This window comes from Convolutriloba macropyga, chromosome 2 (genome assembly GCF_964194025.1).
Source record: "Convolutriloba macropyga chromosome 2, txConMacr16.3, whole genome shotgun sequence".
Lineage (NCBI taxonomy): Eukaryota > Metazoa > Xenacoelomorpha > Acoela > Convolutidae > Convolutriloba > Convolutriloba macropyga.
This window is the reverse complement of record NC_134469.1, coordinates 44584279-44602368: the sequence shown is the minus strand read 5'-3', so window position 1 is coordinate 44602368 and position 18090 is coordinate 44584279. Positions and strand designations below refer to the sequence as shown.

Genomic DNA, 18090 nt, shown 5'->3' with positions numbered 1-18090 from the left:
ATAAACTGACTTTTGATCCTTGTTGTAACCATTCAGATCCTTGTTGTTTGCTCGAAAGTGGCGAAGGGCTCCTACTCCGTTGAGACCACCTCTGATTGCTTTTTCGCAAAAGAGGAGCAGATCAACGTCCGAAAGCAATCCAAGTTCAACGTCCGTTGTTATCAACATTGCGTCCCAGCTGAGATTCGGTGCACTGTAGAAGTATGCTGGATCTAGACGGTAAACATTAATGCACACTGAACGGAACAGTTCAAATACATCGGCCAGCGAAAAGACATCAGTTTCCAAATAAGCATCGTGGTAATCTCACATTTGAACAACTGATACATTTCAACAGCTTTCTGATGCATTTCCTCTGTGATATCTATCTTTCCTGTTAATGTGTTTTTCCACTCTTCTCCGTAAACGGGAAGACAATGCTTAAACTTTTCAAAACAGTCCAGATAGGAGTAGGGAAAAATTCCTTTGCTTCTAATTCTTTCGAAATCAGCATCTGAGTATTGAGCAAAATGGCTACGAAGCAACTTAAGATCACCATCTTGTAACGTCTGAGCCAAAGAATCAAGACCTGAAGCCATAAAACTGAAACTATCGAGAAAGCGTATTTCGTTTCGAACAATTTTCTCAACACCACATTTATTGATGTAGGTCTTAACAGGAACTTGAACCGAAAAAGAAATAAACGTCTCCTCAGTTCTTGATATTGCAGAGAGAATTTCGTTTTCCTCCAACACAAGGTACTTCACTATGTGATGAGCATCGTATCGCGACAAATTATGAAAGAGAACCGGTAAAAACGATCCAACTGTAACAGCTAAATTGCAAGCTGAGTGCGCCACTCCAAGCACAGTTCCAGTTAAATGACAGTGATGGACTACTTTCTCCTCAGTGATTAGAAAGTTTTTTTTCACAAATGCAACACGGCGCTGTCCAGTTCTCAACAAAGTCTTGTTTCGCAGAATTTGACATTTTTAGAAAGCGATAACGTTGTCGCTCGGAGTCCGCCCATTTAACCCAACTTCGCAAAGTACTCATCAGAACTGAAATGTAGTCTTCTCCTCTATAAAACTTCTTTAGTTGCACGTTGGAATTCCTGCTGTCAACTAATACAGCACCGAAACTACAAGGGTACTGTTTTTCAACGACAAAACTCGAAGCAGAGCTTTCATTGAAGCCTTTTCTGACAAGTTCCTCAACTGATTCAAAAGCCTCAGTTCGAACGTCGAGAGCCTCTAGATCCGCATAAACCACGAAAGGGCATTTGAAAGTTTTTTGCCAATTTTTGAACTTCACCGTTGACCCTTCTTCAGGCATCTGAATAACTTGAGGTTGATGATGCTCGCAGAGAGATTTATGCAGCTTAAACTTTTCTCGCGCAATGCTCTGTAGACAACGCTCGCAAAATTTTCGTATATTGTTCTTTGAGTTGGCGGTGGCAGGCGAACGCAGCAAAACTTTCATAACACGATCCAAATTTTTTATCAGGAAATAATTCCAATTGTTTTCTTCTGATAAAAGTAACAAATTTATTCTTTTGGTTTTGCCTCTGTACTTGCTCAAATAAACAGGATAAAATTTTGTCTGTTCATATGCGAAGACCTTGATTTTAAGGTGATTATTTTTCTCAAAAGCCGGTATGTCAGAGCAACTGGCATTTTTTTCGGATTGTAGTGAAGTGCGCTAAAATTTTGACGGTAACTTTGAGGTCTTTCTTGATTTTGCTTTATAGGGAAAAGCGCAGCCATATAGGGAAAAGAGAACCGATTTTTTGTTGATTCGAGTTCCGGCGGTGTAGCTATATATGATCCGGCTCGGAGAGGCGCAAACTTTGTAACCTTCAGCTCGACTAAATGCAATTTTTCAATAACCCATCCACTTCCAGCTGTGCAGAAAACGTTGATTTTAGTCAACAGTTTATTGACGTGTGAAAAATATTCGTCGGCTGTTAAAGTCGTCGAGAGGCTTTCCATTGGACTGTGAAAAAAGCAAACAGTGCTATCATCGGTCAACGGCTTCACATATTTCACTTCAATACACATTCCAAATTTGATCAATATCAGATCTTCCAGTTTGCTGTTGATGAAATCAATGATATCACTTTCCTTATTAACAAGAAACTCAAAAGGGTCAAAACTGGAGTCTCCTGATAATTTCAGCCGAAAGGACTGGAAGTGCTCCCGAATAGCTTTTCTTTCACGCTGTAATAAAAAATTATCGTTTTGACAAAGACGAGCAGGATTTGTTCTGGCAGCAGGAGCAGTCACTGAATGCTCATCCGTGCAGTGTTTCTGCCATGCGTCCTGTTGACCGAAAAAGGTCTGACATGTGTTGCATCTTACTGAACGATCAAACTTGTGCACATTCTTTAGGTGACGGACTAAGTTTTTGGCAAGCGTAAAAACAGTTTGGCAATGGCCACATCGAAAACTCTGATCAGGCAGCTCGGAATGTTTTTGATGCCTATGCAATAGAAAATCTTGTCGTTTCGCAAAGTCTTGATTACACAAATTGCATTTCACCATAACGCCTAAACAAACTAATTAAATCAATTTTTATTATTTATTCCTTGTTGGAAGTGGCTACAAGGAAGTCTCTGGCGTTGTTCAATTGAACAAGCCAGAAAAGATGCAAGGGTCCAGTTTATTCCAAACCGGGAGTCCAAGCATCTTTTTTTGTTTAATTCCTGTAATGGAGGATAGTCGGAAAACAGACTTCGAAAAACATTAAGTTTTTCGAAATCTATTTTCCAACTATCCCCCACCCGACTTCTGCTTGGTCCCTTCGACGAGAGGTAGCCAAGACTGACGGAAGCTAGAAGGTGAATTCAGTATCCTTAGTGATGTATAAGAAAACTACAAGAAACAAAAAGAACAGAGTCAAAAATTTTGAACATCACTTTGACGCTCAAAACATCAACTCTGTTCTCTTTGTAACTTGCAGCTTTCTCACATCAAAAAGCATACTGATTTCAGTAATCTTAGCGAGGTATAAGAAAGCTGCATATAAGAAAAAAACAAAGTCTAACTTTTTGAACATCACTCTGAAGCTCAAAACCTCAACTCTGTTTCCTTTGTTACTTGCAGCTCCCTCACATCACAAAAATTACGGATTCCTAATTTTTGCTTTTTCTTTTGTAATTTTTGAATGCTTTTAGCAGTACTATCAAGACCACGAACTATTAATTTTGAGAGCAGATCTCAAAATAGCATGCCGATCTGTTTTTGATTAGCAATTAAAATCAAACGGGACTCAAAGTTTCAGACTTTTGGTCGATATGCATAAAATTTTCAGTAACTTGACGGATATCGGTAATTAAACTCAAATATTTTTTGAGAAAAAAAGCAGGAAGAGCACAACTCTTCGTATTTAACTAGCTTAGCATAAAGTTCATTTTGTCAGCCAGTCCGATAGATTAACCAAAAGTAAATTTTCATTTCAAGGTATGAATCGAAAAGGAGTTAAAATTTCACTGAAAAAGGCACCAAAAATTGTTGATGCGTGTGGGCTGACAAACCAATGCGAAATTTTTTCTGAAAAAATGAACAACCCAGTGAAGTTCATATTCAGCGATCGGAAACTTTAAACTCAAAAATAAGAGCTCAGCTCTTTCGGTAAAAAAAAGCTTCGCTCTTCAAGAGCACCCAGCATAAAGTTCCTAAAACCCTCTTTCTTTCCCTCATACCCGCATATCCCATTTCATCAGTTCACTATATTGACCAACCCATACCCCATTTTCTTGATATTAGTTCTAACAATAACGTGAACGATTCTCACCTCACAACTTTGGATTATTAGTGCTACCGATTTTGGAAAATATCATAAATTCGATTCTGATTGTATTTCAGAATTATTTCAAATTCGACAGAAAGTTAGAGAACGGAGTACATTTTTCTTGACTGCTCAGCAGAGGCACAAGTTTAGGAATTAGGACCGAATGAAAGAAGTCTCCGTTATTTGGCTCATATATTTGATATTGGTATCATCTGCTGATAAATTGATACTATGTTTGTTCATGAAGAAGATGGCTGTTGGTATTGAATATATCTAGTGAAAACTTGTTCACGCCGAAAAGATAAATTCGACTTATGCAGGCTTAAGTCGCACCAAATTAGGTGGTAACACAGGTTTTCCATATGCACGGACCTGGACAAAAAGCTATAAAAACGCCAAGATATTTCTGATTTACGCGACGATTACCGTTATCAATAAAAGATTAGTAGTATAAAAAGGGCTCACGCAGGTACCGATTCATCTCAACAAACTCAAATTTTAATCAAACCGAATTTCAAAAAAATCAAACCGAACTTCAGTCCCAGTCGATGATGGAAAGTGTCTCTGGTGGATACTTCTTTGAGTATAAAACATCAACCCGCCTTCTTCGAGTTGCGAGAGATGAATCGGAGAACGGGAGCAATATTGAGATAACGCTGTTTAAGTTCGCAAACGACGAACGATATCTGAACCAGTCAGTAGTGATACCTGAACACCACTTCTCAGAAATAATGGACTCTTGTACTCTCGAGTCTGATATACTGAGACTAATCTCCGAGGGTAAATTCAACACAGAAGGCCGAATCGTGATTAATTTCAATGTCTGCCAACGCATGAGGATGGACAGCAAAAACTGCGAAGTGATACGAGACATAAAGGGTAATATTTTATATATGTTCCAACTAATTAGGGTTTATTGTAGAATAGCAATCTGCTTATTAAAACTGTGCGGATTGGTAGAGGTGTTCTGATATGAAGGTCTAGATAATTTTGTTTCTATTTAGGGTAAGATTTTATATATGTTCCAACTAATTAGGGTTTATTCTAGAATATCAATGTGCGTATTAAAACTGTATGCGGATGGGTAGAGGGGTTCTGATACATAAATGTCTAGACAATTTTGTTTCTATTTAGATACAGAAAACACGTACTACAGGTTTGCGGTCAAATACTTCGACCCGCAGGACATCATACTGAGTGTGTTCTTCTACCTTAAGAAATTCAGTCTCAAAGGTGATATGTGGGCATTGCAATACACAGCCATTCATCTACGTGAATTTACAGCCCTGATGCTTCACCATAAAAACTATATGAGGGCTAAGCGAGAGAAAATCAATAAGCATTTGATTCCGATTGCCGAAGTCAAACCAATGAAAAGAATGCGGGAGACTGAAAGCGAAAATAACCCCCCCCCCCGAGGTTGTTGATTTAGCCTCAGAGGAGGATAAGCCTCTGATAAACTTTAGAGACTCAAGAGAATAATTTTTAAATTATCATTCGCAAAACAATAACATTAAATTTGATTATTAAAAGCATTGTTGTATTGTTCCTTGTATTTAATAATCAGAGCTGTCTTCTTGCTACAAATTACTTCTTAATTAGAAATCTTGTTTGAAAGCTGTACTATTGTATGAGCGAAAGAGAACGGTTAAGATTTTCGCATTTGAATTGTAGCATTTCTTAGTCTTTGAGTCTACACTAGATAAAAGGCGGCAAAGATAGAGATACCAAAACGTGCAGCAATAAATGAGTTTTAGCTTTTATCTAAAACAACAGTTTTTGATTCAAAATCAAATTTACCCAGAAGCGGTTTGGTAAATTGAGCACACAAGACAGAAGCAAAAAGGACCAAAAGCAAATTAGTCAATTTGCGATATGTCAAACACAAAGATAAAGCAGTAAATAATGGGCCATAAAATGAACGTTGTATGAACTAACCTTGATGAAGTTTGGTATATGATTGCCAAAAACGTTTCAAAATGATGCTCCTGTAGTACGGTGGTTTAGGCTAAAAAACTATGAGAAACATATGAAAGCACTAAAAGATTGGGTTCGAGACTAATAACAGGAGGGATCCTTTTTCTGTGCGGTAGACCACCCCATTTCTCAGTACATCCGTTCTAGGTCTAGTTTTCTGTTGAGTCAATGAAAATTCTTTGATTGTACGTCAGGACTTGTCCTGCTTTGTTTTTTTTATTTCGTCGTCGCGATTTTTGTTACGACCATATGATGTCACAACCACTTCAAATCTGCTTTTTGCTCATTCGTTAATGCAATTTCAACTGAAGTGCGTGTGTGACGTCATCCGCGTGATTAAATTTTTGGTCACACTTGACTTACCTCACTCTCAAAAATGACTTCCTCACTTTGAAATTGACTTTTATTTACTTTAATTCAAAGAGAAAAGGTCAAATGGGTGTGAGTCACTCTAAATGAAGGTTATTTGAGAGCAGCTAATAGAGACAACAAAAATTTATACTGATTTTTAATCAAAATATAACATATCAGTCTTCAATCAAAAGGCGAATTTTTTTGGTCTGTCTTTTGTACTGTTTTTTGCGACTGCAGATCTACGAAGCAATTGCGGCTATTTTCTGGCAATCTGCCAGCTATTTTTGTAATATTTTGTACTAACAATTTTTTGTCTGATCGCTGTTTTTGGTCTAACCATCATTACACCGCACAAGCAGACCAGAATTGCATTTGGCTGATTTTGCCCTCGTGGATCTCGGTTACTTTACAGCGTGAAGTTTTGACTTCGTCCTTTGTAGCCTGTATTGCACAAAAATTGATTTTTCTAATTTTGTTGAATTGCGTTGCGTTAAAAAACGAAATCCGGGCACCAAATCCGTTAATTCATTTCCCTAATTTGGTAACCAAATAGCACATTATCAAAATCTACAATGTTTTATTGAAAAAAAAAACACTTTTGTAGCTAACTATACGTTTAATTGCACTTAATTGTAATTGGATTTAATTGTAGCTAAGGGATTGTTCGCTGCAGGGGATTAAGTTCCCTTAGAGCCTTTGCTGCCCACTACTCTCCGCGTATGCGATGCGATTCACCGACCTCAGAAGAAATAAACATCGTCCTTCACTTGTCCTCCTTTAAGCCGCTGTTAGCTACTGACGAACGAAATGGCTGGCCAGTTGTTTGGGAGCAGTTTGATGATCTGTTTGATGAATTGAGAGTCAAGTTTGGACCCCGCACACATACTTTTAATTACCCTGAGACCCCCACTCCGCTTTAACTTTTTTGTGGTACTATATGAGAGATGGGAATTTCTCCTCAAGGCAATAAGCAAGTCAAATTTTGGTCTAAAAACGTTATATTTGAAGGGCTTAAAGTATCTTCTGTGATTTAATTTTAGTTTTTTAATTGCTCTCCAACGAAGTTTGTAGCAATTAAATTAGTTCTGTCGCTCTTTTTTTATGCGATTTTTCGCTTGACCGATTTTCGCTTCAGATTTTTGTCTGACGCTTTTGACTGTTCGTCCTCGAAAACGGGATAAACAGGTGGTGCCCAGTGAACATTATGTCCTCTTAGAGCCATACTGTTCTGGAGACATACTTATGGTGTGAAAGGCGGTTCTTAGAGGTTGAAGACACCCCTGCGGTTGATCCCCTCACTATTGCCCCCACCGCGCTGTTGCCCCCCACCCCACTGTTGCCCACCTGCACCCCCTCCCTCCCCATTAGCCCCCCCTTGTGCGCCCCCCCCCTGGCTACGTTCGAGCAACCGATCGCTAAAAACAGGCAATTTTATACTAATTTCCACAATTTTTTCTTGCGTTTTGAAATTTCAAGCTTATTGAGTTTTTTGAGCCCTAGTTTTCAAGGAACCTCCTCTAGTGTTTTATATTAGGTTATTGCAATGTTTCTGGTGGTAGTGGAAAGGTTTCAACATTTTAACATCACGAATTTTAGCATTTTTAATTTAGAGGTTGAAGACCCCTCCACTGTTAACCCCCCCCCCCCACTGTTAACCCCCCCCCCCACTGTTGCCCCAACCCCCCGCCCCGCGCGCTGTTACAACCCACCCCACTTTTGCCCCGCGCCCTCTAATCAGCTCATGGTAAACCAACCCCCTCCCCCGTTTTTAGCTACTGACGAACAACCGATCGCTAAAAACACGCAAATTTATACTTTTTTGCACAAGTTTTCCTAGTTTTGAAAATTTTTGACATTTTTTGATTTTTTTCAGCTCTAGGTGACTCCTCTAGATTTTAATAATTGGTCACTGCATAGTTTCTAGTGGCAAGGGAGTGGTTTCAACATTTTCAAATCACGAATTTTAGCATTTTTTTTGACAAAACGTGCAATTTTTGAAAATTTGACCTTTTTTTTTCTTTTTCAGATCTTTCTGGACTCAGGGGACAGAAAACATTCCAAGGGGTTTGAGGAGATGTTACTGACAATTTTTTTTGGGCCATGGAATAGTTTTTCAACTTTTTAATGTCGCAAATTTTTTGATAAAACTTGATCTTTTTTCAAGTTTTTTTTGAGAACTGTTGTCATTTTTGGTTTTTCAGCCTCACGAGCCAAGGAACCTCCTCTAGGGTTTGAAAATAGGTTACTGCATAATTTTGAGATGTAATGGAATGTCTTGCAAGATTTTAACATCACAAGTTTTAGCATTTTTTTAAAAAACAATTTGTGCCATTTTTTTCAATTTTTCGACATTTATAATCATTATTCAGGTTTTTGATCCTCAAGGGTCAGAAAACCTGGGTTAGGGTTTTATAATAATTTCCGGTAAATTTTTGTTGGTCATGGCTTACTTAATATCATAAGTTTTAGCAATTTTTTTTGTATAAAACTTGCAATTTTTTTAAGTTTTTTGAAATTTTTTAGGTTTGTCTGGCCTCAAGAGCCACAGAACTTCTTCTAGGGTTTGATAATATGTTACTGCCTAGTTTATAAGATGTAATGGAAAGTTCTTTTAATAATATTTGCATTTTTTTCATATGAATTTTTCCGGCACCAGGGGCCCTGGGACCCTCTCCAAGGTTTAATAGTTTGCTGGAAAATTTTCAGAGTTAATGCATTGGTCATCAATTTTATATCTCCAGTTTTTGTAATTTTTGGATAAAATATAAAATCTAGTTCCAAATTTTGGGAATTTTTTTTCATGTTTCAAGTGTGTGGATCTTTATGAGCCACTGAAACTATTTCAGGCTTGAAACAGGGATACTGGATAGTCTCCTGAGACAATGAAATTGTTCTTAAGATATTACTATCTTAATTTTTTGCGAGATATTGTTAGAATTTGCAATTGTTCCAAATTTTTCCAATATTTTTTTACTTACTGGCCAACGAAAGTCCTGGAAATGGATTACTTTACAGAACTTTCGAGACAAAAAATGTTTTTGATTTTTTACTGCGAAGTTGAAAACTTTTTTTATTTTTGCCTTTTTCAGTTTTTTCTATATGATTTATTTACTAACAAGGCGAAAAAACTAGAAGTTGCTGAGTCGAATCCGATTATGAAAATTATTCCTATCTCTCCTTCTCTGTCGGTTAGAGTTCCTTTCGTTCTCGTTCACGTTTTGTCTCTCTCTCTCTCTCACTCTATCGCTCTTTCTCTCTCTCTCTATGTTGATGCCGCACTTCAGCTGCTGTTATATGGCGTAATGTCATCATCTCTGATCCTCATTAACAATGAGTTATAGTAGAAATAAATGACTTAGTTTTTATTATAAATGACTTAACAGGCGCTTTTTAGGAAGTCTTTGTTAATTGCTCTCAAAGGCAACTTGTAGCAAAAATATTAATACTGTTTGTCATTTTTATGAAGTTTTTCGCTTGGCCGATTTCTCATCGGACCCAATTGACTTTCGTCTTCAGAAACGGGATGGAGGTAGCGACCAGTTTGCATAAAGTTCTCTTGGAGCCAATGAGGGCACTAGTCTCCATGTATGCAATTAACTGAAACTGTTTTGGAAACTTATACTCAGTGTGAAGGGCGGTTCTTCGAAATTGATTCCACACCCCTAAGGCACTTTTGCACCCCAGCTGCGCTCACCTTACGCCCCTTCAATGAATCTAATGCTAATTTCACTAAACCGTGGCTAGCTACTTACGAACACAACCGCTCGTTGGTCGTTTTAGAGCAATTCGCCCGACGTTAGTTGGTTTTGTTTATTCAACTTGTTGATAAATTTTGTAAATTCTTCGCAAATGAACTTTGTAGCAATCATATTGGTCGTGCGGTCTTTTTAATGCAATTTTTGTGATAGGTTTTTGCCTAACTGGTTTGTTGTCTAAACTGTTTGACTTTTTGACCTCGAAAACGAGATAAAAATGTAAAGCCCGGATGTCATTAACGGACCGAGCAGCTCTCTAGCCTCCTCACGCAAGCGATTCATCGAAAGTAAGCGGTTCATTGACACTTTTTTAGGAGACAATTTCATTTGAAGGGAAATCCTATATCTTAAAGTTTAACCGCCACACCTCACCCTTTCCCTAAGAGTGCCACCGTCCACCCTTCACCTGGCGATCTGAACCCCCTCTCGTCGCAACCTACCAACCACCCTCCACCAACGATTGAACCCTCCCTTCCTACAACCCTAATGCTAGCATACCTTTAAAAGATTCGGCCTTTAAAGAAGCCGATCTTTCGCTTTGCTCTGATTTGAACTTTAGCACAAGTTTCCTGTTTGACCTTAAAGAATTCATGTTAAAAACACTTGTTAAGTGCTTTGTTAAAAAGCACTATTAACGCATCTCTACAATATTAACAGCTCTCAAATCACACAGTAAAGCAATATTATTATTTAATAAACGAAAATGATTGATAACAAGCAGTATTCCTCTCTAAACAACCAAGATATCTACACACTCTATGTTTAAACTTACAAAAATTGGAGGAAATGGAGAAATTTATAGAGGAAACAATTACAAAATTTAACAAGATGATGGAGTACTGTTTGTATATGTCTAATCCCCAGCCGGTAAGGGGTGAGACGGTACAGGGTGTGCTTAAAATTCAAAAAGAATGCAAAGCAATGGGCACTATGACACATGCAAACGAACTGGTTCGCGAATCCCCAAAAATAGAACTGGAACCAGAATGCTAAAATCCTGTGATTGGCAGTAGTTTAATAGGCAAGCTTGAAGTTGACGAGTCCATTCCAAGCGACTACGCAGTCCATGCTTATCGGGGTCCACTACCAACGAGAAAATTCAAAGTTCTGTGCAACTATGATCCAAAAAGAGCGAACTTAAGTGATTCAAGACGGTAGCGACAACGTGCTCAAGTATAATATTAAATCTGCCTCTGACAATTTCCTGTAACAAAAAAACTGATACATTTATGCATTGAGAAATTTAATCCAAGTGTTAGTTGTTTGAAATGCCACCACTGAAAAATATTGCAGTATCGGGATAAAAATTAAAAAAAATTTGACGAAATCAATAATCTTTTTAAATTGCACTATTCCGATAAATCCTTCTTCAGGATTTCATTGCGTAATGATAGTATCAAAAATGTTAATGCTACTTTAAACGAAGATAATAGCAATACCATTGGATATATTTTTTTTTATAATTTGATAATGTGCATTTAAACTACCAGCTTGGTGTGCCTCTTCTCAAAAACTGGTTGCTTTCTCATCTCAATGAATCAAAGATACTCTGCGCTGAACTATAGGGGTGCTTCAAACTTTTATGCTCAATCCTATTAAAGACCTCCTTTCCAATATAAACTTTTTATTGCAATACTGATGATTTTGAGAACTGTTGTTGCAATTATTTATAATATATGACGTTGAATATTTTCTATTCGTCAACCCAGCAATCAAAATTGGCGTCAACAGTTGCCATATTACTACGTAATAAACAATTTTTTATCAAAGGCCTTTATAAAGCTTTAATGTACCTTCCACAAACAAGGTTACTAATTATGGGTTTTGAGTTTTTGTTATTGGAATTCATGTTTGCATCGGCTTAACACTGCTTCTAGGGGCTGGTGACAAATAAACCCAGGACATGCTCTAACATGCAATGAGTTTATCGGGATAGCTCAGAGAAGAGAGCCGGAAATAAAAATTTGTCTCCTAATTGTACAAACTATTTTCAGCAAGGAAGAACAACTGCGCATGCTAGTACACAGTCTGGGACCAAACTGCATTTTTTTGTTTCACAGAAACCCGGCTCTGAAGATTATGATACAAATTTTTTAATCCTGACAAAGAACGATACTTTTGCTTTAGAAGTCACCGTATTTCTTCGGACGGAATAAAACAAAAAAGGTGGTGGAATTATGATGCTTGTGTCAAAGATTTCTGCAAAAGTTCGCAATGATTTAAATCTTTTCACGGATAAATTCGAGTTCTGGGTGTGATTGAAACGAGAGTTTATGGGATAACTTCGAGAGTTTATGGGTCTCATTGTAATGCAATTACAAAAAATGTTAACTTAATACTTCTGGGTGATTATAACATTAACTACTTAGATAAGATGGAAAGATCTATGCTCAAACAGTAATACTTTTGTATTACTTGCATGTCAAGAACAAAACCATTCCTACTCGTTTAAACTGGGCGATTAAAACCGAAAGCCTCATTGATTTTATTATCACTAACTGCTCACTTATAAACGACACTGTACTTTGTGATAGCATTGTAAAAGTTGAAAATCTTGCTTCTTTAAGTATGTTTGGGCTTCGTGTAGAAAATAAAAAGGTGCCAGTTCTGAAAACATTTTAAGATGAAAATCTATAATGCATCTGATTTTAAACATTGCCTAGAACAACGAAAATGGCAAAAAAATGTACGTTCAGAGCAGCTAGAATTCCATGCTACTTATATAAAAAAATTGCTAACCTACTAAACTATCGTTTCTCTACAGTTGGAAAGTTCCATGTCTCCCAATATACACTACAGATGTCCAACGCTTGCATTTCTAAGCCATCACTCTGCAACGGAAAGAGACTGCCAGGATGCACTTAAAGCACTGGGAAGAAATAAACCAGTCGGACCATCAGACATTCCAGCATGGGCTATTAAAGAATCGAGTTCTGTAATTGTATATCATCTAATTTTTCTTGTGAACTATTTCATCAAAATATCTTGCTTTCCCAATGAACCTAAACAAGCACATGTTGATCCACTGTACAAGTAAGATTACCCTAATAACTGTCGCCCAATCTCCATTACCCCTTGCGTATCTAAGATTATTGAAACCATCTTGAGGAATCAAATTTGTCAGCACCTCCACGACAACCACTTACTAAGTAAAAATCAATGATTACGGGAGAAAAAACTCAACAATCGATCACCTGTTATTTTGCACAGAATCCATCCAAAGCAACATTGACATAAGCAATTTTTTTTAAATCCGTTGGACAACTTAGGGTTTGATGAAAGCTCAAAAAATCTAATAATTTTCCTTACAAACCGTCGACAATCTGTTATCTTACAAGACTGCATATCAGATGAAATAACGCTTCTTAGATGTGTACCACAAGGAACAGTACTTGGGCCGCTTTTATTTAATCTCTATATTATTGGTATGGCAACACGAGCAATGCTGACGATACTGTTATTTTAGCTTCTGGTACATCCATTGACAAAAGCAAGGCCAAGTTAGAACAAACTGCCAAACTAATTTATTTTTTTCATGAACGCCAACTCACAGTAAACACCTCAAACTGAATTCTTGGTATTTGGTAAGAGCTAAAGGAAAGACTTTAATGAACAGGTCATTATAAATTCAATTCCAATGGACGAGCCTGAAGTAAAGTGTTTAGGGGTTCATATAGACAGCAATTTAACATTTCAAGGGCAAGTTAAACATATCCTACAAAAAGTGGACCAAGAAAAAAATCAATTTAAGCTATTAGAAATTCTATCCCATAAATACTTTTGAGACTTGTATTTGTATTAAGTGCATTCAAGTGCACTGGTATTAAGTCATTTGCACTACTCAGCAATTGTCATTCATGCAATTGAGCAGAATATAATAGTATTCTTGGAAAAACAGCTAAACGGGGTGGTAAATTTTAGACAAAAATTTGAATCTGTTCAAGATATTGAACGCAGTCGGAACCTATTACTTGTTAAGCTATTTTTGCAAACAAAAAGATTACAATTTTTCAAAAAAATAAAAACAGTTACGACCTGCTTTTACAGCGCAACTGGATGGAACCTGAAATTTGTTTCCAGCAAAATGCAGAATTCATTTGTGAGATTGGCGATACTAGATTGGAATGAACTACTCAGAAATTAAAATCAAACGAGACAAAAAATTTCCCCAAGCTGCTTAGAATTTTCTTCTGCTCAGTCTTTTACTTGAACCCTTGTTTTTGGAAGGTTACTAATTCAACATGGCGTGACTTCAAATTGGGAAATATGAACTAGACTTACTGTTGTTGGGTTGACGTAAAAAAACGTATTAACTTAATGCGTTTTTTATTCATTTAGAATGCCACGAAAATGCAATTCACTTAGATTTTCTGTTATAATTTTAAAGGAAATTGTAATTATTTACACTGCCGGACTATCATCAGATGTATACTCCGTGACATGATTCGGAATTCAGTGTTCTTTTTTTATCCCTCAGTCCTATCTTACTACTACTGAAGTCAACCGCTCCCCGGTAGTTTGAGAGCTTTCAGCCCTATGTTAGTCCGTTCTGTTTTGTTTATTGGGGCCCTATATATGTGAACCACAGTGAAACGAATAATTAAAAAAAAAATTAAAACGACGTTAGTCAAAAGTCGTAGAGCGCAAATTTGGCTTAATTTCTTGAAACTTTTCTATTTATTTAACCTCCAACATTTCATCTCCCAGAGTAATTAATGTTAGGCTGCAGTACGCATTAGTCAACTCCAGAAAATAATTTCAGTTAATTTTCTATCGAAATCTAAAACAACATGAATCTGTCGGTGAGATAACGTATGGTATCTATTTCATTATTGCTATTATTTACAGAGATGCAGCTCGGTCGTTGGCCGTGGCGCAAGATAACATGCACTCACAGATGCACTTGACTGAGCGAGACACCATTGATGTTATCACATATCTCAAGAAGCAAGATTTGACCAAGGAAGAGAAGGTGAACATACACTTTGTTCAGCTGTAACAATAATCAATCCAATTCTAAATTTTTTCTCTGGAGTCCCATGTAAAAAGATAATAAAACTAGATTTTATTAATACTCATACTTCTAGAACATTCTTCGACTTCTTGAGTGACTTTCATACTTGAATTATTCATTTTTCAGTGACCTAAGTTGCTCTCTGAGTTTCTTGCTAATATAAAATCGATTGTGAGCGAAAAAGGATCAACGTCAATGTAGCGTAGTGGTTAAGATGTTGGACGGTCGTCCTGGAGGTGTGAGGTTCAAACCCATGTGGTTGGATTTTTTTGCACCCATAAAACATTTGTTAGCTACGTCTAATAGTTGCCCCGCCTGTTGTTCAGGAGCAATCCATCCGACGTTAGTCGGTTTATGTTTAACCAATACCTGAGTTTTTTGTTGTTTAGATTAGCGCCCTTGAACACCAACTGAATGAGGCAAAGAGACTGGCCAGAGATGATCGGGAAAAATTGGTAAGCAGATGCTTTCTTTGTTTAGAAGTTCAATGTACATTCAATCAATGGTAGAGGAGTTTTTTGCTGATTGGCTTGCTTAACTGTTGGACGCAATGGCTTAAGATGTGTTCAAGTTTCAATGGTCTATAGAGATTTTTTAAAATTTCTAATGGATTTGTGCTTTTTTTCCTATAAGGCCTAATAAATTGCCTAAGTGGATAATTTTGTAAAAAATCGGCGATTGTTCACATTTGTCAGAATAGGCATAACATTTAAAAACTACATCATCTGTTACAAAACGGCTGCTAACTGCGCAAAATCATCAATAGCATGGCTGTCGCTTTTTGGCTATTAATAAAGGAATAGTTTTTTTCTTTTCCGGATTGTAATGTTCATTGAGTTACGGGACTTACAAAAGTTTATAAATTAAATAGAATGATTTTTATCGAGCATTTTGTCGCCAGAGATACCAACTTGCGTTGTGATTTCATTTCACTGATCCTCAGTGTGAACTCAAGGTGCAGGGAATTATTTTCAGTCAAAAGTTTGTGATGTAGTGTCTCTAAACGATTGATATCTTGTTGCAGATCACGGATTATGAGAGGAGGATCAAAACATTGGAGGAGAGTTTGGGCATGCGCAATGCAGACGTGCAAACGATGCAGAATGAGCTCAAAATGGTTAAGGAGTTCAGGCGCAAGCGGGGACAGATGCAGAAGGACTTGGATGATGTTTGTACCATGATCTTTTGCTAGTTTGCAGTCAGAGCAAACACTCAATTGCATTGTTTCGGTCACCTGTTGAGATCCTTTGATTGAACATTACCCGATGAGATGTAATGTTCATTGTATATTGTCAAAATTTCGGTAAAGTGGAAGCAAAATAATTGTGTTGGATGTCCATTTAATTAATAGCCGCGAAGCGATTAGTGATTTTGGTCTTTGGTCACGCCGAAACAGGAAGTGGAGCGAAAAAGCGAGTGGTTTTGCGTCGTGAAATTTTGTCACTCTAATTTCAAAGTAGAGTGAGAAAACGGTGTTTGAACAAATGTTCGCTTTCTCTCTAGTGGTGTTTTCACATGCGGCAATTTCACTTCGATTTTAACTTTTTTATAGCTGCGAAGCTGTAAGCTGAGCGTAGCTATATTGCGGTGCTCTTGGTTTTTTACAATTCAAAGAATTTGAATTGTATTGGGGCGCTGTCTTTTTTTTTAAGAACTGTTCACACATTTTCATGATTTTTGAAGTCAAATTGGAGTAGTGATTTTGGTCATGCCGAAACAGGAAATGGAGCGAAAAAGCGAGTGGTTTTGCGGCCTGAAATTTTTTCGCTCTAATTTTAAAGTAGAGTGAGAATACGGTGTTTGAACAAAAATTCGCTTTATTGGTAGTGGTTTTTTGTTCACATGCGGCAATTTCACTTTGATTTTTACTGTTTTTTTGATTTTTTGGATCGGATTTTTTTCTAAATGGTTTTTCCAATCCATTCATAGTCCGTTCTAGGTCTAGTTTTCTGTTTAGTCAATGAAAATTCTTTGAATTGTACGTCAGGACTTGTCCTGCTATGTTTTTTGTTTCGTTGTCTGACGCTCTTTTTTCGTTTTACATTAGTTCACACAGCAAAGCTGAAAAAGTCAAATTTTCTGAATGACTTCTTCCTCTCACTAACGGCATTTGCGCGCATGACGTCATTTCTCACTCGCTTTAGCGAAAGTTTTTAGGTTATTTGTGTGATTAGATTTTGATCATACGTGACTTACCTCACTCAATAAAATGACTGCACTTTAAAACTTAAATTTAATTTAAATTTGTTTAAGGTCAAAGGAACTCCGATGTGCAGTAAAGGTCTAATAAGAGGCTTCTGTGGAATGAATTTTAACAAGCTTTATTAATTTATCGCTGAATGTTTTTTTACTTAGTTTTTTGAGCGGCGTCGATTTTTTTTTCAATTTAGATCTGTATCTGTTTCTATCTGTATTATATGGCACGCAGGTCTATTCTTTCGCAGCTCTTCCGGCAATCTGCCGCAGCTATTCCGGCAATCTGATCAATTTTATTGATCAGATTTTTTTCTAAGTGGTTTTCCCAATCCATTCTTAATTCATTCTAGGCCCAGTTTATTGTTTGAACCGAATTTCCATTTCTCGCTAGTGGTTTTTTGATCACATGCGGCTTTTTGACATTGATTTTTTTTAGAATTCAAAGAATTTGAATTGTATTGGGGCGCTGTCTTTTTTTAATAGCCGCACAGCGATAGCTGGGGCTATTTTTGGCCTTCTCTTGGTTTTTTTATTTCGTCGTCGCGATTTTTGTTTCGACCATATGACGTCACAACCACTTCATTCGCGTGATTAATTTTTAGGTCACACTTGACTTACCTCACTATCAAAAGTGACTTCCTCACTTTGAAATTGACTTTTATTTACTTTAATTCAAAGAGATAAGGTCAAATAGGTGTGTATCACTCTAAATGAAGCTTATATGAGCGCAGCTAATAGAGGCAGCAAAAACTTATACATTTTTAAATCAAAATATATCAGCTTCACTGGAAAGAAGAATTTTTTTGGTATGTCTTTTTTACTTTTTTTGGGACTGCAGATCTACGAAGCTATTGCGGCTATTTTCTGGCAATCTTCCAGCTATGCTTTTAAGTTGTGTTCACACATTTTCATGATTTTTGAAGTCAAATTGGAGTAGTGATTTTGGTCACGCCGAAACAGGAAGTGGAGTGAAAAAGCGAGTGGTTTTGCGGCGTGAAATTTCTCGCCCTAATTTCAAAGTGG

General features: G+C 37.1%; 1 protein-coding gene across 1 annotated transcript in view; it reads left to right on the top strand.

The window, feature by feature from the left end:
• LOC142358695 (basal body-orientation factor 1-like) overlaps positions 1-18090 on the top strand; it is a 61444-nt gene that overhangs the window by 17535 nt on the left and 25819 nt on the right. Inside the window, exons 3-5 of the mRNA XM_075410216.1 lie at positions 14706-14829; positions 15261-15326; positions 15896-16039. Coding sequence (XP_075266331.1) covers positions 14706-14829; positions 15261-15326; positions 15896-16039 — 334 coding nt within the window. The remainder of the gene's footprint in view (positions 1-14705; positions 14830-15260; positions 15327-15895; positions 16040-18090) is intronic.